At 46.5% G+C, this 19,212-nt stretch overlaps 3 protein-coding genes across 4 annotated transcripts; 1 reads left to right on the top strand and 2 right to left on the bottom strand.

Annotated features, from left to right (window-relative positions):
* Positions 1–6,531: 6,531 nt before the first annotated feature.
* On the bottom strand, positions 6,532–8,700 carry LOC101773460 (54S ribosomal protein L37, mitochondrial). The gene is made up of 2 exons (XM_004960637.2): positions 8,524–8,700; positions 6,532–7,271 (listed from the first exon to the last, which is right to left on the bottom strand). The coding sequence occupies exon 2, from the start codon at positions 7,250–7,252 to the stop codon at positions 6,860–6,862; it is 393 nt and encodes a 130-aa protein (XP_004960694.1). The 5' UTR covers positions 7,253–7,271; positions 8,524–8,700; the 3' UTR covers positions 6,532–6,859.
* Positions 8,701–9,035: 335 nt separating this feature from the next.
* On the top strand, positions 9,036–11,328 carry LOC101773053 (lysine histidine transporter 2-like). Its single transcript, XM_004960636.1, has 7 exons — positions 9,036–9,251; positions 9,355–9,738; positions 9,840–10,233; positions 10,333–10,438; positions 10,528–10,619; positions 10,735–10,803; positions 10,927–11,328. The coding sequence occupies exons 1-7, from the start codon at positions 9,085–9,087 to the stop codon at positions 11,023–11,025; spliced, it is 1,311 nt and encodes a 436-aa protein (XP_004960693.1). The 5' UTR covers positions 9,036–9,084; the 3' UTR covers positions 11,026–11,328.
* A 327-nt stretch (positions 11,329–11,655) lies between these two features.
* Positions 11,656–15,150, bottom strand: LOC101772649 (putative ribosome biogenesis protein slx9-like). 2 transcript variants are annotated; one of them, XM_022824852.1, is made up of 5 exons: positions 14,945–15,150; positions 14,588–14,658; positions 13,862–13,911; positions 12,176–12,306; positions 11,656–12,085 (listed from the first exon to the last, which is right to left on the bottom strand). In XM_022824852.1, coding segments are annotated over exons 1-5 (465 nt in total). In that variant the 5' UTR covers positions 14,947–15,150; the 3' UTR covers positions 11,656–11,874. The 2 variants fall into 2 exon arrangements, with proteins under 2 accessions (XP_022680587.1, XP_004960692.1); XM_004960635.3 differs by having other exon boundaries at positions 12,176–12,312; positions 14,945–15,149.
* Between the last annotated feature and the right edge of the window lie 4,062 nt (positions 15,151–19,212).

The raw sequence follows: 19,212 nt of genomic DNA, 5'->3' as shown, positions 1-19,212 counted from the left end.
ATTGCTTGAGTGAGGGAAACGATCTACTGTGATCATCTGCAACATCTGAACTCTGAACTGAAGCAGCGCTGGTTTCCAGTGCTGGGCGAGCAACCCTCTCACGTGCATGCCGATGCAGTTAAACAACAAACTTATTCATCATACATATAGTTTAAATAGTACATTATTGCCCATACTAATTGTAATTTGTAAATTCCCGTACGGCCACCGTGGACGTTGAAGCTCAAAAGCATCGTTTGTAGCTTGGCTTTATAAGAGGTGCCAAGAAGTTTGCCGTTCGTATGTGGACTTTGAGAGCTGATAGATTTATAGATTTGCAAAGTAAGTCGTAGCTAGGAATAATGCGTACGGCGTGTCCATCTCAAAGTACTACAGCGATATGTTGTATATTGCCTGTTATTGGACCTTTTTTCTGAAAAGCTTGCCATTTGTGGACCTTTTTTCTGAAAAGCTTGCCATTTGTGGACTTTGAGAGCTCCGATTTGCAAGGACATGTAGGAATAGTGCGTGCTCATCTCAAAGTACTAGCTCGACTGGCACACGTGCCTATACATGTATAGGTTACAAAATCTCCGAGGCCTAGGATCAAGGATGAGGAATATATACGATACACCAGAGTCAGCATGCAGGCACGTTTCTTATTCATTCTTTATATGAACGAGAAGCGCCATGCAGCTTAATTTCCACGCCTTGAAGAATGCTCGCCTGAAGAAAAAGAAAAAGATCGACATATATGCATGAGCTTTGCGTATACAAATTGACCCACGCATCTCGCCATCGTCTCGGCATATAATGCAACATACTCCTTCCATCTTGCTGTATTAATTTTTCTAGGTGTATAGTTTTTTTATGCATCTAAATATAGTGTGTCTAGATATATAATAATATTTATGAATGTAGAAAAATCAAAACGACCTACAATTTGAAACGGAGCGGAGTACAAAACTTGCAATGATCCAGCTCCCAGCGATATACCTTTCCCGGCCTATATGCGCCTACACCCGTTTATAGTTTGCATGCATGTGGGTTCTTAAAAAATGTAAAAAATAAAATAAAAACCTAAGTCTAAGTATATATAGGCTAATAAATGCAACATGTTCAATTGCAACATTAAAAGGGATCATTTGTGTGATCTGTACAAAACAGGGGAATGTCATGTGGCTTTTTGCAACTGATTTTTTAATAGATCACATATTATCGCATTTTTATTATCCTAAATGTTTTTGCATGTGATCATGTTACATCTGTACATCATATTGTACATCAAATGGTTCTTTTCAAGAATTATAAATAACTCATAAGTATCTGAACTTCAAATCTCTCACAAGGCTTGACTTATGGTGACGGCGCCAGTTGATTCTTTTTACTTGAAAGGCAACAAGCACGATACATTGAAATAGACTTAAAAAAGATCCATATACTCTTTTATGCTCCATGTTTCCCTCAATTTCTACTCTTATTCTATTTATTGCACAAAGGATTAGATTATGACATAATACGAAAGCTAACTAGCATACACGTATCATGAAATTTGAAGAACAATAAACGATGCAAGTTTAAATTTCCTGCATTTATATTACATGGTTTTGATTAGTCTGAATTCTGAATTTAAAGAGTGTGGCGTGCTCTGTGCTATGCTCATTAGCCACCTCTCGTGACAGTAGTTGTCCACCACGATGACATGGACAGTGTTCTTCATGCCCGTCATTGAGGAGAGGGCTAATACAATCCAAATGTTGAGCGAGAGCATACTATTGCATGTAACTTTATAGTTTCTTGAAATAAGATCAAAGTTCATTGGAACCTAAAATCTGAGTGGGGGCATATGCCCTATGCCTCCACTAGGCTCTCTTCGTTCTACCCCTTGCACCCAAGCCACGATGCTTTATGGAGCTCAATCTCTCCATCAATCTCATCAGCAAAGCCAACTCATCTGTTTACCCAGGGGCGGACCCAGCATAGGTCTAGTGGTGTCCCGTGCCACCACTCGACTTATGGGTGGCACTCGACTTATGGGCTTTCAATGCAAATTGGGTCATTTTCCTGTAGCTGCAAAGGTCCACCTACTAGCAGGCTGCCACTCAATTTTGGATTGGGTCCGTCCCTGTGTTTACCCAGTCTTGTAATGGAACAAAAAATTGATGGGCGATAGACTAGGTAAACAGGAGATATTGACACCATGCTCTGGCATATGTCCTCTCCGCCTATCGATCTTGGGAGAAGATAAGTGAAGACATGGACACCTCGATAAGAAACGGGATCCTAGCCGTGAATAGGGGTACGGGAAAAGTTGCCACCCACATTTTTTAACAGGGGAGAGACCATAATTTGTATTGTGATAAATAGTTGCAATCTATTTTATTTTACGGTGTTCTACGAAAATATTGGATGATATTTTTTAAAAACACCTAATTTGGATCACGCCCATTAATCGTGTTTTTTTTTCCATATAACTCCCTCACCCGCCCTTGGCCTCCCCTTCCCGTGCGCCACCGGCCCCGTCGCCGAAGACATGACTCAGCCAGCGATCGACCCGCACGAGGGTCTTCCGGCCGATCCACACACGGGTTGCACGAGGAGGCCGGCTCCAATTCCTAGACCCCTATGCCTTCCATCCCGGCACGATCTCGGCTTCCGAGCCGGGAACGAGTCGGTAACCCACGGGCGCCTCGATCATATAAACCCCGTCCGCGGTTGAGACGATCCCTCGAACTGAACCAAGCGCATCGAAACCGAATCCTCTCCCCAATGGCGGCGTCGGTGGAGAAGAGGCTCGTGCCCATGATGGCCTTCTGCGAGGCGCCATTCGACGGCACCCTGGATGGCACCACGGCCGCGTCGTCGTCGCCGGCCTCGAGGGGCGGCGCCACCTCCGCCTCCTCCTCCGGCGACGCCGCGGCGACGAGACGCACGATGCTGGCGGCAGTCGCCAAGGAGTTCCCGCTGATGTCGCAGCGGCGGGAACAAGCTCAGCAGCAGCAGCAGCAGAGGGGTGGGGCGGTCGATGGCATGATGATCTTGGAGACCATCGTCCTGCAGTGACCATCGTCTCGTCTCATTTTCTTTCGCTGATCTTAAAAAGAGTGTTCGTGTCTCGCTTACCATGGACTTTTAGAATGTCGAAGGTTATGATAATACGATTGCAAAGGCAGCAATTGCTGTTCTGTAATCGCCTTTACGTTTTTATGCTCTCGAGACTTCTTGTGGCGCGATACCGATCAGCGATCACACTTGAACCGTTTCTGTGCAAACAAACATTACAAAGCTTTACGGTACTAGTAATACTAATGCACGTGCGGCACGCACGTGTTTAAAAAAAAATAAAAACATGATTTACATTTTATTTTCATAAAACAGACTACTGATATATTTATTTAATCGGCATAAATAGCAAAGCCATAGAATTTATCTAAACATATTATTAAATCAAGGTTTAAACTACTTAAATTGCCTAAGTACTTCACCAGGATGAAAGTACCATGATCGCTTTTTTTAAACAAAGTGTAGACAAAAAATATGTGAATGGGTTCTTACTTTAGTTTTCTCTTTACTCCTCTCCACCTCCTTCCCTGCTTCTACCTCTTAACACTGTCATTCCACCCTGATCATTTCTCACTACTCAATTTATTTATTGAGATTGAACATGCATCCATTAACTTAAGCTGACAGCAAATTGTCTACCACCAAGACAGGTAGCATGTCAGGCCATAACTGGATATCACCCGGCATCAAACTCACACCCAAATCAGCTAAATAATGTGCTATAGAATTACAAACGAGGAGAAGTACAACCAAGTGCAAAACAGAGGAGGCTAAACAAGCATCATTTGTCATCTGGTACAAGCACACCGTGTGAACTCAATTAAGAAAAGACATTTCCTTCATTGGGTATTTCCGCCTTCCATGACCAAGAATATCATCTCTAATTATAACACATGCCACAGAATTCACCAGAAAATATAAGAATAAGGGTTTAGAGGAGGAAATGTATGTGCCCCATCCCCAAGCAAGGACATTTGAGTATGGAATGAGTAAAATGGAGTGAACATGAGAAGGACTACAGGTTAGGCTTACATATGAGAAACCCATCATAACACACTCCAGTTCCAATCCTAGTTAAGGTTTGGTGGCTTACGCTCGACATGCTTGCAAGAGATCATCAATTATGGCTACCAACCTTATCCTCCTGGCCTACCATGTCATGGAAAAAATAGATTCTGTCTATCAAACAAGTCTGATGAAAGATGAACATCACAAAAATGATGGTGCAGAATGAAAAAAATATATTTAATTGTATTGGGCAGAATCAAGCACATGCACCACATTCCTTCATCTCTATCACTAATCAGATGAACACCTTGATAGAAATGAGTGCAGAAGATGAAACTTGATGGCTCCAGTCAGGGATGCTTGATCGTGTTGCCAACAAACACTAATATTAGCATATCACAGCTCTGCAGTGTGGCTGCATTTAGAAAATCTAATTGATACTGATAAACTGAATTTATGCCAGTGCTATAAGCTAACTGAAAGATTAACAAAATCTAAGAAACACTAAAAGGAACAGGTTATAGGTTTTTTTAATCACTCAAGCAACACAACCAGCTACACTTGGTGAAATGACATAGGTACAAACATAGCTTAACTTAATCACTACAATACCCATCTATGATCTCACTGTCTACAACTAAAGTAATCCAACGCATTAAGCAAAACTAATGAACCTACCTGTTTGATCAGAAGTAAAATATATGGATGATACATCTAAGTATTTGCATTGATAAGCATGCATTATTCCGATCAACAAGCTAAGAAAATACTGAATACAGTTTTTGAACAGGCAAGGCTTTATCAATATACTCCTGCCTAATATATCAGGTCTATTTATTTTGGAACTCATGCGTGCATCTATGGTTGATAAATAGTTTTAGAAGTAGATTTGAAGGTAGTTTATTTGCTCCATTCGTGACACATAAAGACATGTTCATATGACTATAGAGTATATCCTAGTGAAAGTACAACAATTTTAGTAGACATACCTCAGGATGCATCCCATTCAATGGTCCAAAACCACTTCCACAAAAATTAGGCATCCGGGGCAATGAATGCATATGATTTGGACTTGCAAGGTGTTAAAGTATGCTTGATATTCTCCTTATTTCTTTGATATCTATTATTTTCCAGAATGCAAACAATTTCATCATATAAGATACATGAATATGCAAGTTCTACTTAGTCATCCAACGTGCCTAAAGACAGCTCTTTTTATAAAGCCGGCTCCTATACGGGAAGAGAGCAGATAAATTAGTGAATATGAGGAAGATTGGTAAACCGAATTATCTCTTACCTTGATTCAACATTCTGCCTCAAATAGGGAGCATCAGCTGCAGGACAGGCCCAAGTTGTTGTTTCTCCTGCAGAAACTCCTCCAGTAGCTGACACAAATGACGATCCAAGAACACCAAGAACAGGGGAACATGACTAAAGCAATAACGTGAGTAAATTTCACGAATGCAATCAGGGTGCCGTCTTACCTGATGTCATCCTATGATGCAAGGGGCCTCAGAATCGGCATTGGACATCACCCTAGGGGAAGCATCCATGGCGGCGGGTTGCACAGAGGTCGGATTAAGCTGCTACCAAGGCGGCAGTGGTGGATGAAGACCTGGAGGAGGAAGCAGAGGCAGATAGATAGGGTTTGGTTCCACGGGCCCCTTCCACCTCCACGTCACCTCATCCTCATCCTGTGGGTCGCCGCCGCCATCATCGAGGCGACGCAGATGGAGGGGGATCGAGGAGCAGAGGCAGAGTGGAGGCGGCATCAACGCGTGATTGAGAGGACTGACGGACAGGTCGTGTAGGCGAGCGCGCGAGGTGTGGCAGTGTGGAGGAGGCCACGCCGGTGGAGGATGAACGAGCGCAGGGCAAAGGCAGCGAGGAGCTCCGCCGTGTGGTGTCTTGGTTAGGGCGTGGGGCGGCGTTCATAGAGGGAGTCCGGGGGAGTGCAGGAGAAAGGAGAGGCGACGCAGATGAATAGGGAGGCGATGGCCGATGGGATGGGCGCGACAGAGAAGGAAAGGGTGAGGAGAGAGGAGCCGCGCTATTCGATGTGGCTTTGATGGTAGGGGAATCACAACCGCTGATTGATGATTGATTTGTGATTTGCTTGGATCCTGATGTGGTCTATTTGGTAGGGATATCGGTGGTTTACAAATTTGGATAGAGTGCATTATTAAGGCTGATGATTGATTCATGGTGAAAAATTTGAGGGTGAGATCGCGGTGGGTATGTCAGGTGGGTCGAAGAAAGCACGGTGTCAAAAAAAATTTGATTTTGGCAGAATCATTTTCCTTTGATCGTTTTTTCTGTCTCCCCTTCCTGTCACACCCCTTTGACCTGCGCAGTAGGTCCAACATGAGAGGTACAGGGAAACTATTTTGGGTAAAAAATATTTTCAATTATTTTGAATCTTTACAGTATAGATGAGGAATCAGAGAAACTCTTACAGATAAAATCAAGTTGACAAATGCATTTAATGAAAATCCAGCCCTCCCAACAAGATTCAGATGAAATGAAACGTGTGTTAACCGTGATATGCCATGGCACATTGCAACACCTGATAATGCCACAGAACCATGGAACTAAAGAGAATTGCTACAGCACTGGACACAAGAGGCAGAGGCTACATCTTCGTAAAATTCAGAGGTTGCCAATAATAGTACCAAACCAAAAGCAGCTCCCGCAGTTTTCATGCTCCAAACCACTATGTTATTGGCAAAAAAAAGTTCATTATGTCTAGTAAGTATTCAGATAAAAAGGACAAAATAGCAGGCCCTGTTTCTTCCTGAGACCCTCCAGATCAATTCTTAGCAGTGAGAGCATTGTTTTCCTTGATCCGAGATCGGTTGTCCAATTTGACAAAACGCTTCAGGTCTTCGTAAGGGAGTGTCTTGGGATCTTTCCTCCGCAGCTCACTTAGCACAGGACGCTTCTCAAGGAGGTGCCACAGCCACTCGGGATACTCAGAGTCTGCTTGAATTTTCGGATCTGAACCTTCCTTGAGGATGTTTGCCCCAAAAACTGTTGAACTCTTAAGCTCTTTGCTAAGGGCAGGAGTTTTGGCAGCATCAGCGCCACCTTTTCCACCCTTCTTTGCCTTGCTTGCAATGGCAAGACCTCTACTCTCTACCAGTTGAGCCGTATGCCTCGGAGCAACAACATGCTTTAACCCTCTTGTCCAAGACATTGCCATTCCCTGGTTGAAGTTTTCACTGCATACACATAATGAGACCTCATTATCAAACTGGTGAAATCAGGGAAAAAATGGTGTAGATACAGAAGATCAGAATCAGTAAATGAAGAATAAATATATTTGAATGGAAGTTATTCAAATAGATCCGAATCAATGCACGAGTACCTTGAAAATATACACAAATAGTAAAAAGTCCATTTTTGGGCCTTCATATTGTAGTTTGCTGCTGCTAGTTGGATTTCTTAATTCAGGGAGCTATAGTTTCTTATCATTAATATATTAGTCCACAAATTGAAAGTACTATTGTTGACATCAGTATTTTCACCTGTTGTTGTAGTGGATACACAAATCAGTAAATCACAACAGATAAGGCAGATTTGGGTAAGTATTGAAGTTGAGTGGTGGCTGGAGAAGATGGTAGCAGCAAATTTTTCCAAAGTGGCATGCTGGAAGGTTTTGTAACCTTTACAGTGGTATTTGGGAGACTGAAACTGAAAGTGGTATGCTTGCAAAACATAAGAATGGTAACGCGGTGAATATTCCCCTTAAAAGTACCAGCATCCAAATTGGAGCAGGTAGAAATCTAAAATATCATAGCCCCTATTGCTAGCATTAAGAACAAACCCATGCAAAATAAGTACCAAGTTATAAGGCATTTATCAACAACACAATTTCACATAATAGCACCATAGACATATGCCACTCTCGAGCAATCCAAACATTAGCCTACAAGGATTCTCGAACTGCACATTGAAAGAATAAACCGTGCTCATCAACATTCAAAACAAACCTCATATCTAACTAGTCCTGTATGGACAATTAATTGAAGAGCAAAGTGATGCGGCTACATTGATCCATAGCACGCTTGTACTGGCGCTGACCTTGCCTCACGGGGCAAGAGAAGGAAAACATTACACTGTCATTTTTGGTCAAACAGCCAAAAATATTCTAAGCAAAAAAAGAGCGTGTGTGGGCTACGCGTTGCAGGTATTCCTGGTTATTCGATTTGCTTTATCCTGAGAAAGATGGTGTATTCCAGATTTCCCTTCTTGCTGGATTCAAAGCACGAAGGGACCTAAGCGGGGGTATGAGGTTCAGCAAAACCCCCAAAATCTGAAAACAAAATACTAGAGCTACTCAAGCTGGATCAGCAAACAAATCCACAGGAAACCTGAGGAATTTTCCCATCCGCACGCCACCAGAAGATCCGGACTCGGAGCGCTCACGGCACAAGAAGAATCCCGCAAGCAAGAGGTGCAACCCATCCTTACCGGCGAGTGGAGGAGCCGATCAGACTCCGGGTAGACGGGATGGACCTCCGCGCCGCGCCAATCTGGGGGTGGCGGCGTGGGGAGGCGACGTCGCTACGGTGGAAGAAGGAGCGAGACGCGTGCGGCGGCGCAGACGGCCGGGGACGGGAAGGGACGCGAGTGAAGTGAGTTGAGGAGGCTGGAGGAGCCCCTGGGCTGGGCCTCGGACGCTCGGTTTGTTGGGGCCATTAGCCCACTCAACACACACTCACTGTCTGGCGGACCGTATTCAGAGCCCAACAAGAACAGGCCCATTTTCGCCCCAGCCGCTCAAGCAAGGCTACTGGAAAACCAACGCCGCAACGCAACCACCGTCCACCAGCAAGCAGTTTGTTCGATCGCTCCACAAAAATAGGGAGGGAATCAGCCGGGCGGTTAGCTAGATCCCTGCGCCACCCGCCGTAGCCTATATCTACCAACACGCATCTCCCTCTTCCAACTACTTGCCCCAGATCCCATTCCACCCTCCGTGACTAGTACGCCTGCTGCTCGACGAGTTCGTCGTCGTCCGTGATCGGATCGATGGCGCCCTCGGCCATGTCGACGGAGAAGGAGCAGGCCATCGACGACTGGCTTCCCATCACCTCCTCCCGCAAAGCCAAGTGGTGGTACTCCGCCTTCCACAACGTCACCGCCATGGTCGGCGCCGGAGTCCTCAGCCTGCCCTACGCTATGTCCGAGCTCGGATGGTACGCCTCGTTCCTTCGTCGTCAATGCATGATTACTGTTTCCAGATGCTGCGTAATTGTTCCTTGTTCTTGATTGATCCGAAACCGACGGGAATGAGTGCAGGGGCCCCGGCGTGGTGGCGATGCTCCTGTCGTGGATCATCACCCTGTACACGCTGTGGCAGATGGTGGAGATGCACGAGTGCGTCCCCGGCAAGCGCTTCGACCGCTACCACGAGCTGGGCCAGCACGCCTTCGGCGAGAAGCTGGGCCTCTGGATCGTCGTGCCCCAGCAGCTCATCGTCGAGGTCGGCACCTGCATCGTCTACATGGTCACCGGCGGCAAGTCCTTCGAGAAGTGCTACACCATGGCCTGCCCCGACTGCAAGCCGCTACGGACCAGCTCCTGGATCATGATCTTCGCCGCCATCCACCTCCTCCTCTCCCAGCTCCCAAACTTCAACTCCATCACCCTCGTCTCCCTCGCCGCCGCCGTCATGTCCCTCAGGTGAGTTCTTTCGCACTTGTTTTCGATCTCATGGGATCATTATCCGAAGTAATGCTGGATCTTCATGCATGATGGATAATGACGACAATGAATGCTTGCAGCTACTCGACGATCGCGTGGGCGGCGTCGGCGCACAAGGGGAGGGTGCCGGACGTGGACTACGGCAAATCGGCGTCGACGGCGACGGGGCAGACGTTCAACTTCCTCAACGCGCTGGGGGACGTGGCGTTCGCCTACGCGGGTCACAACGTGGTGCTGGAGATCCAGGCCACGATCCCGTCGACGCCGGACAAGCCGTCCAAGAAGCCCATGTGGCAGGGCGTCGTCCTCGCCTACTTCGTTGTCGCCATCTGCTACCTCCCCGTCGCCTTCGTCGGCTACTACGTCTTCGGCAACGCCGTCGACGACAACATCCTCATCACCCTCGAGAAGCCACGGTGGCTCATCGCCATGGCCAACATCTTCGTCGTCGTCCACGTCATCGGCGGCTACCAGGTACGTACGGTCATCCCTAAATCATCTCATCCCAACATCTACGTGTTCGACATCGATCTGTTCTGAACTTGTGATGTGCTTTGCATGAATACATCAAAGATCTACGCCATGCCGGTGTTCGACATGCTCGAGACGTTCCTGGTGAAGAAGCTCCGGTTCACGCCAGGGCTGCCACTCCGTTTGATTGCACGCTCACTCTATGTTGGTAAGTATTCAACTTTTGCGTTTTGCTGATTCCATGCATACCTCTTAAGGTTAATTACTAGTGTTCATTTGCTCTCTTGTCGCGCGCAGTTTTCACAGCTCTGTTTGGCATCGCCGTGCCGTTCTTCGGTGGATTGTTAGGGTTCTTCGGTGGTTTCGCATTAGCGCCAACGACCTACTACGTGAGATCCTTTATTTTCTGTTTCTTTCCTCCAACCATAGATTTCTACGCACTTAAAAAGGATATATGCTAGTTGTTGGGTTTTTACTAATTTGACTGAACCTGCGATCTTACAGCTCCCCTGCATTCTGTGGTTGAGGATCATGAAGCCAAAGACGTTTAGCCTCTCCTGGTTCACCAACTGGGTGAGTCATTGTTATTTCGTAAAATTTTGCTAGTTTAACTTATTCATTCATGAAGCATTTTTCATCATGCAAATTTTGGTAACTTGTTTATGTATGCTAAATTTCGTGTTGACCCTGCTGCAGTTCTGCATCATCGTCGGCGTGCTCCTGACAATATTTGCCCCCATTGGAGGTCTCCGGTCGATCATCGTCAACGCCTCCACCTACAAGTTCTTCTCTTGATCGACAGCCGCTCAAGACATTAATTGGTTAGCTAGCTAGATAAATGTGAACAATTAGCTAGGCGTAATCAATCCATTTATTTAAGTGAAAAATTGAGGCATGGACATTCCGTATCACGTGTGTGGTGTGTGAGAGGACATGTGGATGCTGGCACTCTGTTTAATTTGTGCTACTGCAACTGCAAGTTCTATTGTTAGGGTTTAATTCGTCAGATGATAAGTTTTATTGTTAGGGTTTTGGTTTAAGTAATCAATTTCCTATGAGTTCCGGTGAGATGGGACAATTCCTTATTATTACACCAAGCAAGTCGGTTGGGTTTCAACTTTGAAGTTAGGATCGGATTATGCACTAACTGCTAAACACATCGTGTATGTTAATCCGTTGTACTAACGCGTGCGCGGCAGTTGAACCGTGAGGAATAATCGGAAATTTAGTTGTTGCAAGGTGAATCTTGTTCTCGTTCTGGTTCAGTTCATGTGGCAGTCAAGGATTAGCGCTGGCCGGCGTAAAAATAGGAGGCCAAAAGTGTTATTGCCAGAGTTTCAGCGTTGTTGGACATGGTTTCAGAAATCGTCACCTGGTTTTCAGAAAATGCTGGTCTAAAAAATGGTTGCCTTTATCTTTTTTGAGAAATGTTTTTTGAAGGAATTTTGTTTTCAGAAATGTTGATGGGGTGCTCAACGATCCAGTGAACTTCACTCAGTAGAGAGAAATACTAGCTCTACCGCAACTAAATTTTGACGCACATCGATACCAAGTTTCGACAAGTTCAGCTCTCACTCACGAAACAGGGGAGATGGCCTCCGAACCATCGAGCATATATATCCCTGCAAATGCAATGCTACAGCATCAGATATCCATTGCTTGGGAGCTGGACGAAGCGCTCTTCTTCTTCCTCCTCCTTTTCTTGTCCTTGGAGTTCTTCCCGTGCTTGGCGGCATCGTCCTTCGCAGCTGCAGGTGGCTGCGTTGCTAGCAGGTGCTGGTGGATCGTGGCGAACGGATCGAGCTGGAACTGCGGGTTGTTCAGTACAGCCTTCAGATGAGCAGCTTCCCGTAGCCTGCAAAGCAGAGTGGGTTTCAGAATTCAAAGCCACAGCTGGAACGGACAATAGCTGAAGCAAGAAAGCAAGATGTCAGGAGAGGATTACACTAAAGTCTGCCTTGACTTGCAGTTCAGCTTTACTTCGGTCTTCTGCTCCGGTGCAGCTGGTTCGGGAAGGAACTCGGAGAGCGCTGAGAGATCATATGCTTTCAGTTTCTTCTGGCGATGACTCTGGTTCTGTTTCTGCACAAGAATTAAAACTTATAATGGACAACGTGGCATCATAAAGCATTAAGAACAAAAAGGGAAGAAAAGTGCAAACAAAAAAAATATCTGGAGACACATAACTAGCTCAGTGCATGCAACGAAAGGGTTCTGAGTTAATTTTAAGTTCCCATCTATTGATAAATCAGGACTGTGAAACTCTATTTATGGCAATGAAGTTATTTATTTTTAAGGTGCATAGATACAAGTAAGCATGTGTTCAGTACACCATTAACACACAGAATTATGTGGACATACAGGAAGTTTGCGCTAAGGGAATCAGACTGACCAACACCAATAAGGCAATGCACTAATGCTGCTGTGACTTTCAAATCGAAACCACTTATTGATGTTATATGACGCCCCATGCAATCTGCAACAGTGGAAATTGTGCAACGACATTTCACATCTTCCATCAGAAATGGGATGTTTCCTGTTTAATACTAATCCTTTGAATTGAGTAAGGGTTAGCTTTGATAGAGTAATGGTTGTATTTAAGCCAATAGTCAATAGCTCCATAGCTTCTTTTTTGTAAAATTATAGAATACATAAGGGAGAATAGTACGCTTCAGATTAGCGACAGATGCAAAAACTAGAGTTAAGATGCATTTAACATCATGCCCTTAAAATTACAAAGGCAGTTCTCCTAAATAGTATTGACCTCACTGAAAATTGATGCTAAGTTGTGGCCATCACACTAATGTTGAAGATGGAGGGTCTACTACTAGTACCAGAATTGGAAAACAATCTAGAAACAATCAATCATAGTTCGTAATGGATTTCTTGCAAGAGCCTTGGCAAATAGGACCCTGATGCTAGTTATGTCAGGTTGGACTCGGCCATGAGCAGCTAATACTGACCGTAACCTCTTTTCACACTGCTTGGTCCGCATTTTAGCAAAAGACTGAGATAAAAGTAATAAGCTTCTTAAGCTTTTGTGCAGCACAGTTCACAAAATTTAGGCCTGGTAACCTGGTTGTGCTCAATTTCTAGGCAGGTTGAATACAAGGTTCAAGAGTTAAGGGGTAAATCTCACTAGCCAAGCAAACAGCCAAAAAAATTCTAGCAATTGCTTTTGGGAAGGCCTATGTTAAATTGGTATAAACACTGAAACTTAGAGTGAATTAGTAAAACAGTGAATGCACTTGACCAAATTGTCCCAGGGCATGTGGCCCTGTAAGGCTGTAATTGATGTGTGCTATCCTCCAGAAAAGCTATACAACAAATCAACCAGTCCTAACATATTGGATGTGGTTGTGAGTTAAGTAGTAGCGTACCACAACTTCTTCGGAAAGGTCATTAGAAGTTTACAGAACAACTTTTAACAGAAGTTCATATTGAAAAAGTTGTCTTATCATACATAGCAGTGCGGTACACAATAGGATTTTCTTTATATGAGAAGAAGACTAATGTTTAGAGATTAGTCAGCCTATAATCAAATGAAATTCGCAAGTGCGAAGTTCAACATACATGCAATATCTGAGATAAATCTGTTAATATGGTAATGAAGGATAGGAGTTTTATGTACCTTACTGATAGTCTTCTTAGCATTTAAGGAAGTAACAGCATCTTTTACTTCTGTAATAACAAATCAAAACTTCCAATGAGTTATAGCACAAATTATGGTAAATGAAATAGGCCATGTTATTATGCAAAATAAAAGCGAGGTAGGGAAATGGAAGTGGAATGCAAGAAAGAACACACTTGAAATTGGTCCTGTTATAACTTCCAAGTCACCTTTTCAAGTACTCACGGTAAACTATATCAAGCTACAACACAAATCATTGAAAGTGAAGAATGAAAACATACTCCTTTGCTGTGTGCAGGGTAGAAACTTGTAGGAGACATTTGCAACTGCAAACTAACCCCTAAATGCCTAATCATCTGATTCTCTTGGCTGAAGGAAGAGGCCTGGGAGTAGGCACTTTGCTGACAAATTTCTGTTATGTTAACTATTTGGTGCAATTTCCATTCTGCCAGAGCTACTACCCTTCCTCGAGAAGAAAAAATTGTTTAACAATGGCACAAAATTGGGATGGCAAAAACCAAATTTTTCATCCTAGTGTCAGCAGTCAATTCTTCCAAACAATCAAACTGCAACCCTCAACATTGTACTACCTACACATGTCTGCCCATCTAGATCTGATAAAACAGATGATGAATTATAGACGACAAGAACAGCAGCATCAAACATTATCAATCAGGATTTTTGCAAAGGAAAAGATTATCAACTCAACAGGAAGGTCACACCTACTTGTGTAAAAGCTGAGCTTCTTTTCCAGTTTTTGCTTAGATTTGAGCTCAGACTTCTTAGACGACCCAGTCCTGCAGGCATTTTTCAACAAGGAGCTTTCAGAAATGTAGTAGAAGCCAAGTCCAGGGGAAAAATTAACATTTTTCACAGTCTCCTCCAAACATCAAGCATGAATCCTACCGAATGAGAGCACTACATGGATCAAGGACTAGTTCAGCAGAACAATAGCTTCCTAATTTACGCTGCTAATTCATCTGACACCTAAGCCCTAGTCAATGAGCGCAAGCATAGCCCTACACATTAACAGGAATCAAACGAACTGCGACAGGAGAAGGGAAGATCGGGGAAGGCACGGACATATCGGGGCGAGGCGGAGGAACGAGCCGGGGAGGAGGGGAAGACGACGCCGATGCGCCGGCGGCTACGACGAAGTGTAGCGGGCACTGGAGGCGGCTGAGGAAGACGAGAAGTTAGCGACCGGCGGCGGCGGCAAATGAGGGGACGAAGGGAGGCGTCTCGATGGCGGCGGCGGCGCTTTTTTTTTTCCCTGTTAGGGGTGTGGTGCTCGGTGGCTTGCTGGATAAGTGGGTGGGTTTCGGGCCGGGCCCCAATTCGACTGAGGAGGAGGACATGGGGCAAGCAGCCTAGCCCAGGAGGACCGACCGTGGCTGGCTCTTGAGTGGGCCGAGGTCGCCGGGCTTCAGTGGCACATTGCGTGGCTTGATGAAGAGATCAAATAATCCTTCTGATTTCTCCCCCTCGTGCGTGGCTGTGTGACTGCGTTTAGCCAAGGCCCAACAGCCAACACCCCCATCTATCCAAGGAGGAATGTTATATCACTCCATGATATAGCTAGTAGGTCCATGTGCATTGCATGTTTGGTCGACCAGTCATTACATTGTACCGTGCGACATGGCATTCACGATGTATTTGTCTGCTTCCTAGGACCTGACCTGTGCTTTCATGCAACTGATCAAGATGTCGGCCGTAGCTCCAATGCATGTCTGGTCACTGTCATGCATGATTGATCTGTATCCAGCCTTCCCGTGCATGAACCTGGAAGCTAGGTCTCCGTTCGTGAACGATTGATAGCCACAAACTAACGCTAGTCGTCGCTCGCGTTAGGGCTAACGAGCTGAAAATCGAGCCTGGCATACATCTCTAAAATGGCCTAGATTCCCTAGCGGGTCGACGAACAGGAAATGGATGGTGATGAATTGGCGGTATATGTATGTGTGCATACAAAATGTAATTAATGCTAAGCTACTGATTATATCATATCCATTGCAAGCTAGCTCTATGGATCTACTGATTATTTCCATTGCAAGCTATACGTACGCAGGCAATCAGGTGAGTTACATAAGAGGATTTTTACCTTACAACCATTGTAACAAAGCTCATCATCTTATAAATATGTGGAGTTGGAATTTGATCCTACAGACCGCTTGTTTGCAGAGATAAAATTATACCTGGCAGCTAAGCAGGGGCTCTATTACTGCGCCTGCTGCCAGGTTTTTTTTCGGACGCCCGCGTCGCCTCCGCTCGGGCAACTAGATGCGGCGGCCGTGCCACCGGCCACCGCTGCCCCCTCCCTCCCTCGCATCCGCCGCCGGAGGGGCCTGCCGGAAGTCCGCGTGGGCCCCTAGGACGGCGACAGCGGAGCATTTTCGCCGGCGCGCGTCGCTTCCAGAGGAGCGGTGCGGAGTGACCCCACCGACCGGGGTGACAGTGGAGGAGCGGGGCGGTAGATCCGGGGTCTTGGGACTGGATCCCCCCACCCCCAGCTGCCGGATCTGCGGCGTGTGGTGGCCAACGCGGGGCGGGGCGCTCGCAGCTGGCCTGCCCCTCGCGCCGTGCCGATGGCGCCGCCTACCGCAGCTAGGCGCGGAGAAGGGGAAGGCGGGGGCGGCGAGAGGGAGGGGGAAGAGGCGGAGCCCACGGCGGCGCGAGTGGGCGCGGAGGAGGAGTATGCGACGCTGCGGGAGGCGGTGGTAGCGGCGCAGTTCACGGCGTCAGAGCTGCGAGCCGAGGTCGAGGAGGAGCGCCTCGCCTCTGCCAACGCCGCTAGCAAGGCCATGGCCATGATGCTGCGGCTCCAGCGCGAGAAGGCCGAGGTCCAAATGGAGCTCCGCCAGCCGATGGCGGTCCGTCCTACCCGCGCGCCGATGCAGCCGGCCTGCCCCTCGTGCTAGGTGCTAGCCGTGCCCTGCCCTGCGCCTTGTGCGGATGGATGCTGCCGGCGGTAGGAGAGCGGCCCCCGGCCTAGCGGCTGCCCAGGTTGACAGGGAGGAGGGTGCGAGGCTTGGGAAGAGGCAACTGTGGCTGCGTGCGGGTCGGCGCCGGGACAGCTGGTGGTGGGAGATTGATCTGTTGTTTCCACTGCAATGCGAATTCGTCGGCTCAGAGTCGGATCAAGGCATCAAGCCAATGTGGCTTTTTATATTTCAAGAGGAGTCAATGCGGCTTTGAATATTGCAATCAGATATCATTGGCTCCAAAGACAAGCATCGAACCTCTATAATTAGTTTCGAAACATGAAGCCTTCATATTTCGAAACTAGAGGGCTGTATTGACACCAAATTTTAATCGGTAAATCCCATAAGATTCAGAGTGAAGAGATGGCCGGCTGCAAGCATCCATGCAGACTGTGATCGGCAAGTTTCTGGTGATTAGAGTATCATGCGGCAACAGTTCAAATAATGGTATGTTCAGAGATATTTTTTGCTAGCCGATTGACTGTTCGTTCAAGAGAAGGATACGACATGGACAAACCTGTCAGACGTGGAGTCCACGATTATGATAAGTTCTATCGGATTGGTCAGGCAAGGTGATTAGAATAAAAGGCAAGATTGAAGGAAAAAACCTCCACATATAATCAAAGGTGATCAAATAAATAAGAAAGGATACGACATGTGTGTTTATTTGCCTTGCATACATCACCTGGGAATAGTCCAGATTAATCACGCAGGTGGATCTGTCTTGGTACGGATGGATTGAAGAAGGCTTCAATAGCAAGGATTCTATAGGAAGGGAATTATAGTTCATGTATCTTAATATATTTAGTATTAGGTAGTTTTGATACGGTTCCTTCCAGGAGTCATTAGTTCAGAGTATAAATATGTACTTAGGGTCATTGTAATGGATATCCAACAATCAATACAACATATTTACCTTTACGCATCTACCTTTCGGCTTCATGCTATTGCCCTAGGAGTAGGAGTAATGTAGCTTCTCGACGAGTTCCTTCTAGCAAGCTGGGCTGCATCGACCTCGATCTCCGGCAAGCTGCAAGTTCCTGTCATTAGGTGTACTAAACTTCAACTTCCGGGCGCATCGTTGACGTTGGGTCTGGTTTCATCTACCAGTTATCGAGTATCTTGGATCTTTGACTTACAACACATCGCTTTTGTCTCAATCTACGGTATTCACCAGTTATCCTACCTTGATTAAGTTTGCATCGGCTGGTATTTATCTATTCTATCGTTTTGCCATCTAGTTTGCTTTAATTAGCTCTAGATCGTATCATCGTAGACGATAGAACACTTAATAGCCTGTTGCATCTTAATCTTGGTTACCCCTCGAGTGTTGTTGGAATTGAGTTCTATTGTGATTAGATCCATCGGTTGGCAAGGTTTAGATTAGCGTCCTGCCGAGTATTTCTAGGCTGCAACTATTGAGTGTATCGTTGTGGTTTTACCTAGAAATACTGGCAGTAACATTAGTTGAATCTCCTCGGCTTGTGGCTCTAGCTACAGTGGAACAAGAGCTCAACGATGCTCTGTCTCCTATCGGCTTTCTAGCCTATGGTTACCGCCAATTGTGTTGAATTGCCTGGATAGTCGATGAACTGCCCACGCTCATCAAGTACATGGAATTGACTTCATAGCTGATATATTTATTCACCATACTTTATTTGGCTATGCCATCATCACCGCTGGTGCCAGGATTATATCGGTCCGATCGGCCGGTTGCCTCGAACTTCAAAAAGATCATCTTCACCTTGTTAGTTGAATGGTCAAACTGACTGGCACGCCCGCACACACCACATGTGCCGATCTACAGGACCTGCACCGGAGTGAAGCAAATCTCCCAGGCCTCTCGTGTGTTAGTACGTGAAGGTGACCAAACGATTTTTGCGTCAACAGATCGGAGGCAAGGTGGTCAGAATGGTGGCTGACACCACCTCGGCGCTACCATTCTCTTCTCCTCGTTGGTGACATAGGTCTACAGTTTTGCAGCGCCGCCGTGGTGGTGGGGTCGGAGGGTGCCGTGGTGGTGGGGTCGGAGGGTGCAGGGTACGCTCATGGCACCATGGTGGTGATGCGTGATGTGCCGGGCCATCCTTCCAGTGCAGACATTACGGAGGCGACGAGGAGCGAGAAGCTGCCGCAAGCAATGTTCGGCGGCAAGTTGTGAGACGCCGGGAGGCGCACCGCCGCTGGGAGGAGCGCGGCTAGGAGGAGCGTGGTCGGGAGAGCGCGCGGTGGGCGGAAGGAGTACGGCGGCCGGGAGGAGCACGGCAAGCGGATGCGCAGTGTCGGCAGGGAAGTGCAGGCGGTGGAGGGCGCTGCGCATGGGCAGCGATGGAGGGCGGCGACAGAAACGAAGGTGGAGGTACGGCGGCA

Source organism: Setaria italica, chromosome III (genome assembly GCF_000263155.2).
Source record: "Setaria italica strain Yugu1 chromosome III, Setaria_italica_v2.0, whole genome shotgun sequence".
Lineage (NCBI taxonomy): Eukaryota > Viridiplantae > Streptophyta > Magnoliopsida > Poales > Poaceae > Setaria > Setaria italica.
The sequence above is the reverse complement of the archived record's forward strand: the minus strand, read 5'-3'. Positions and strand labels throughout refer to the sequence as shown.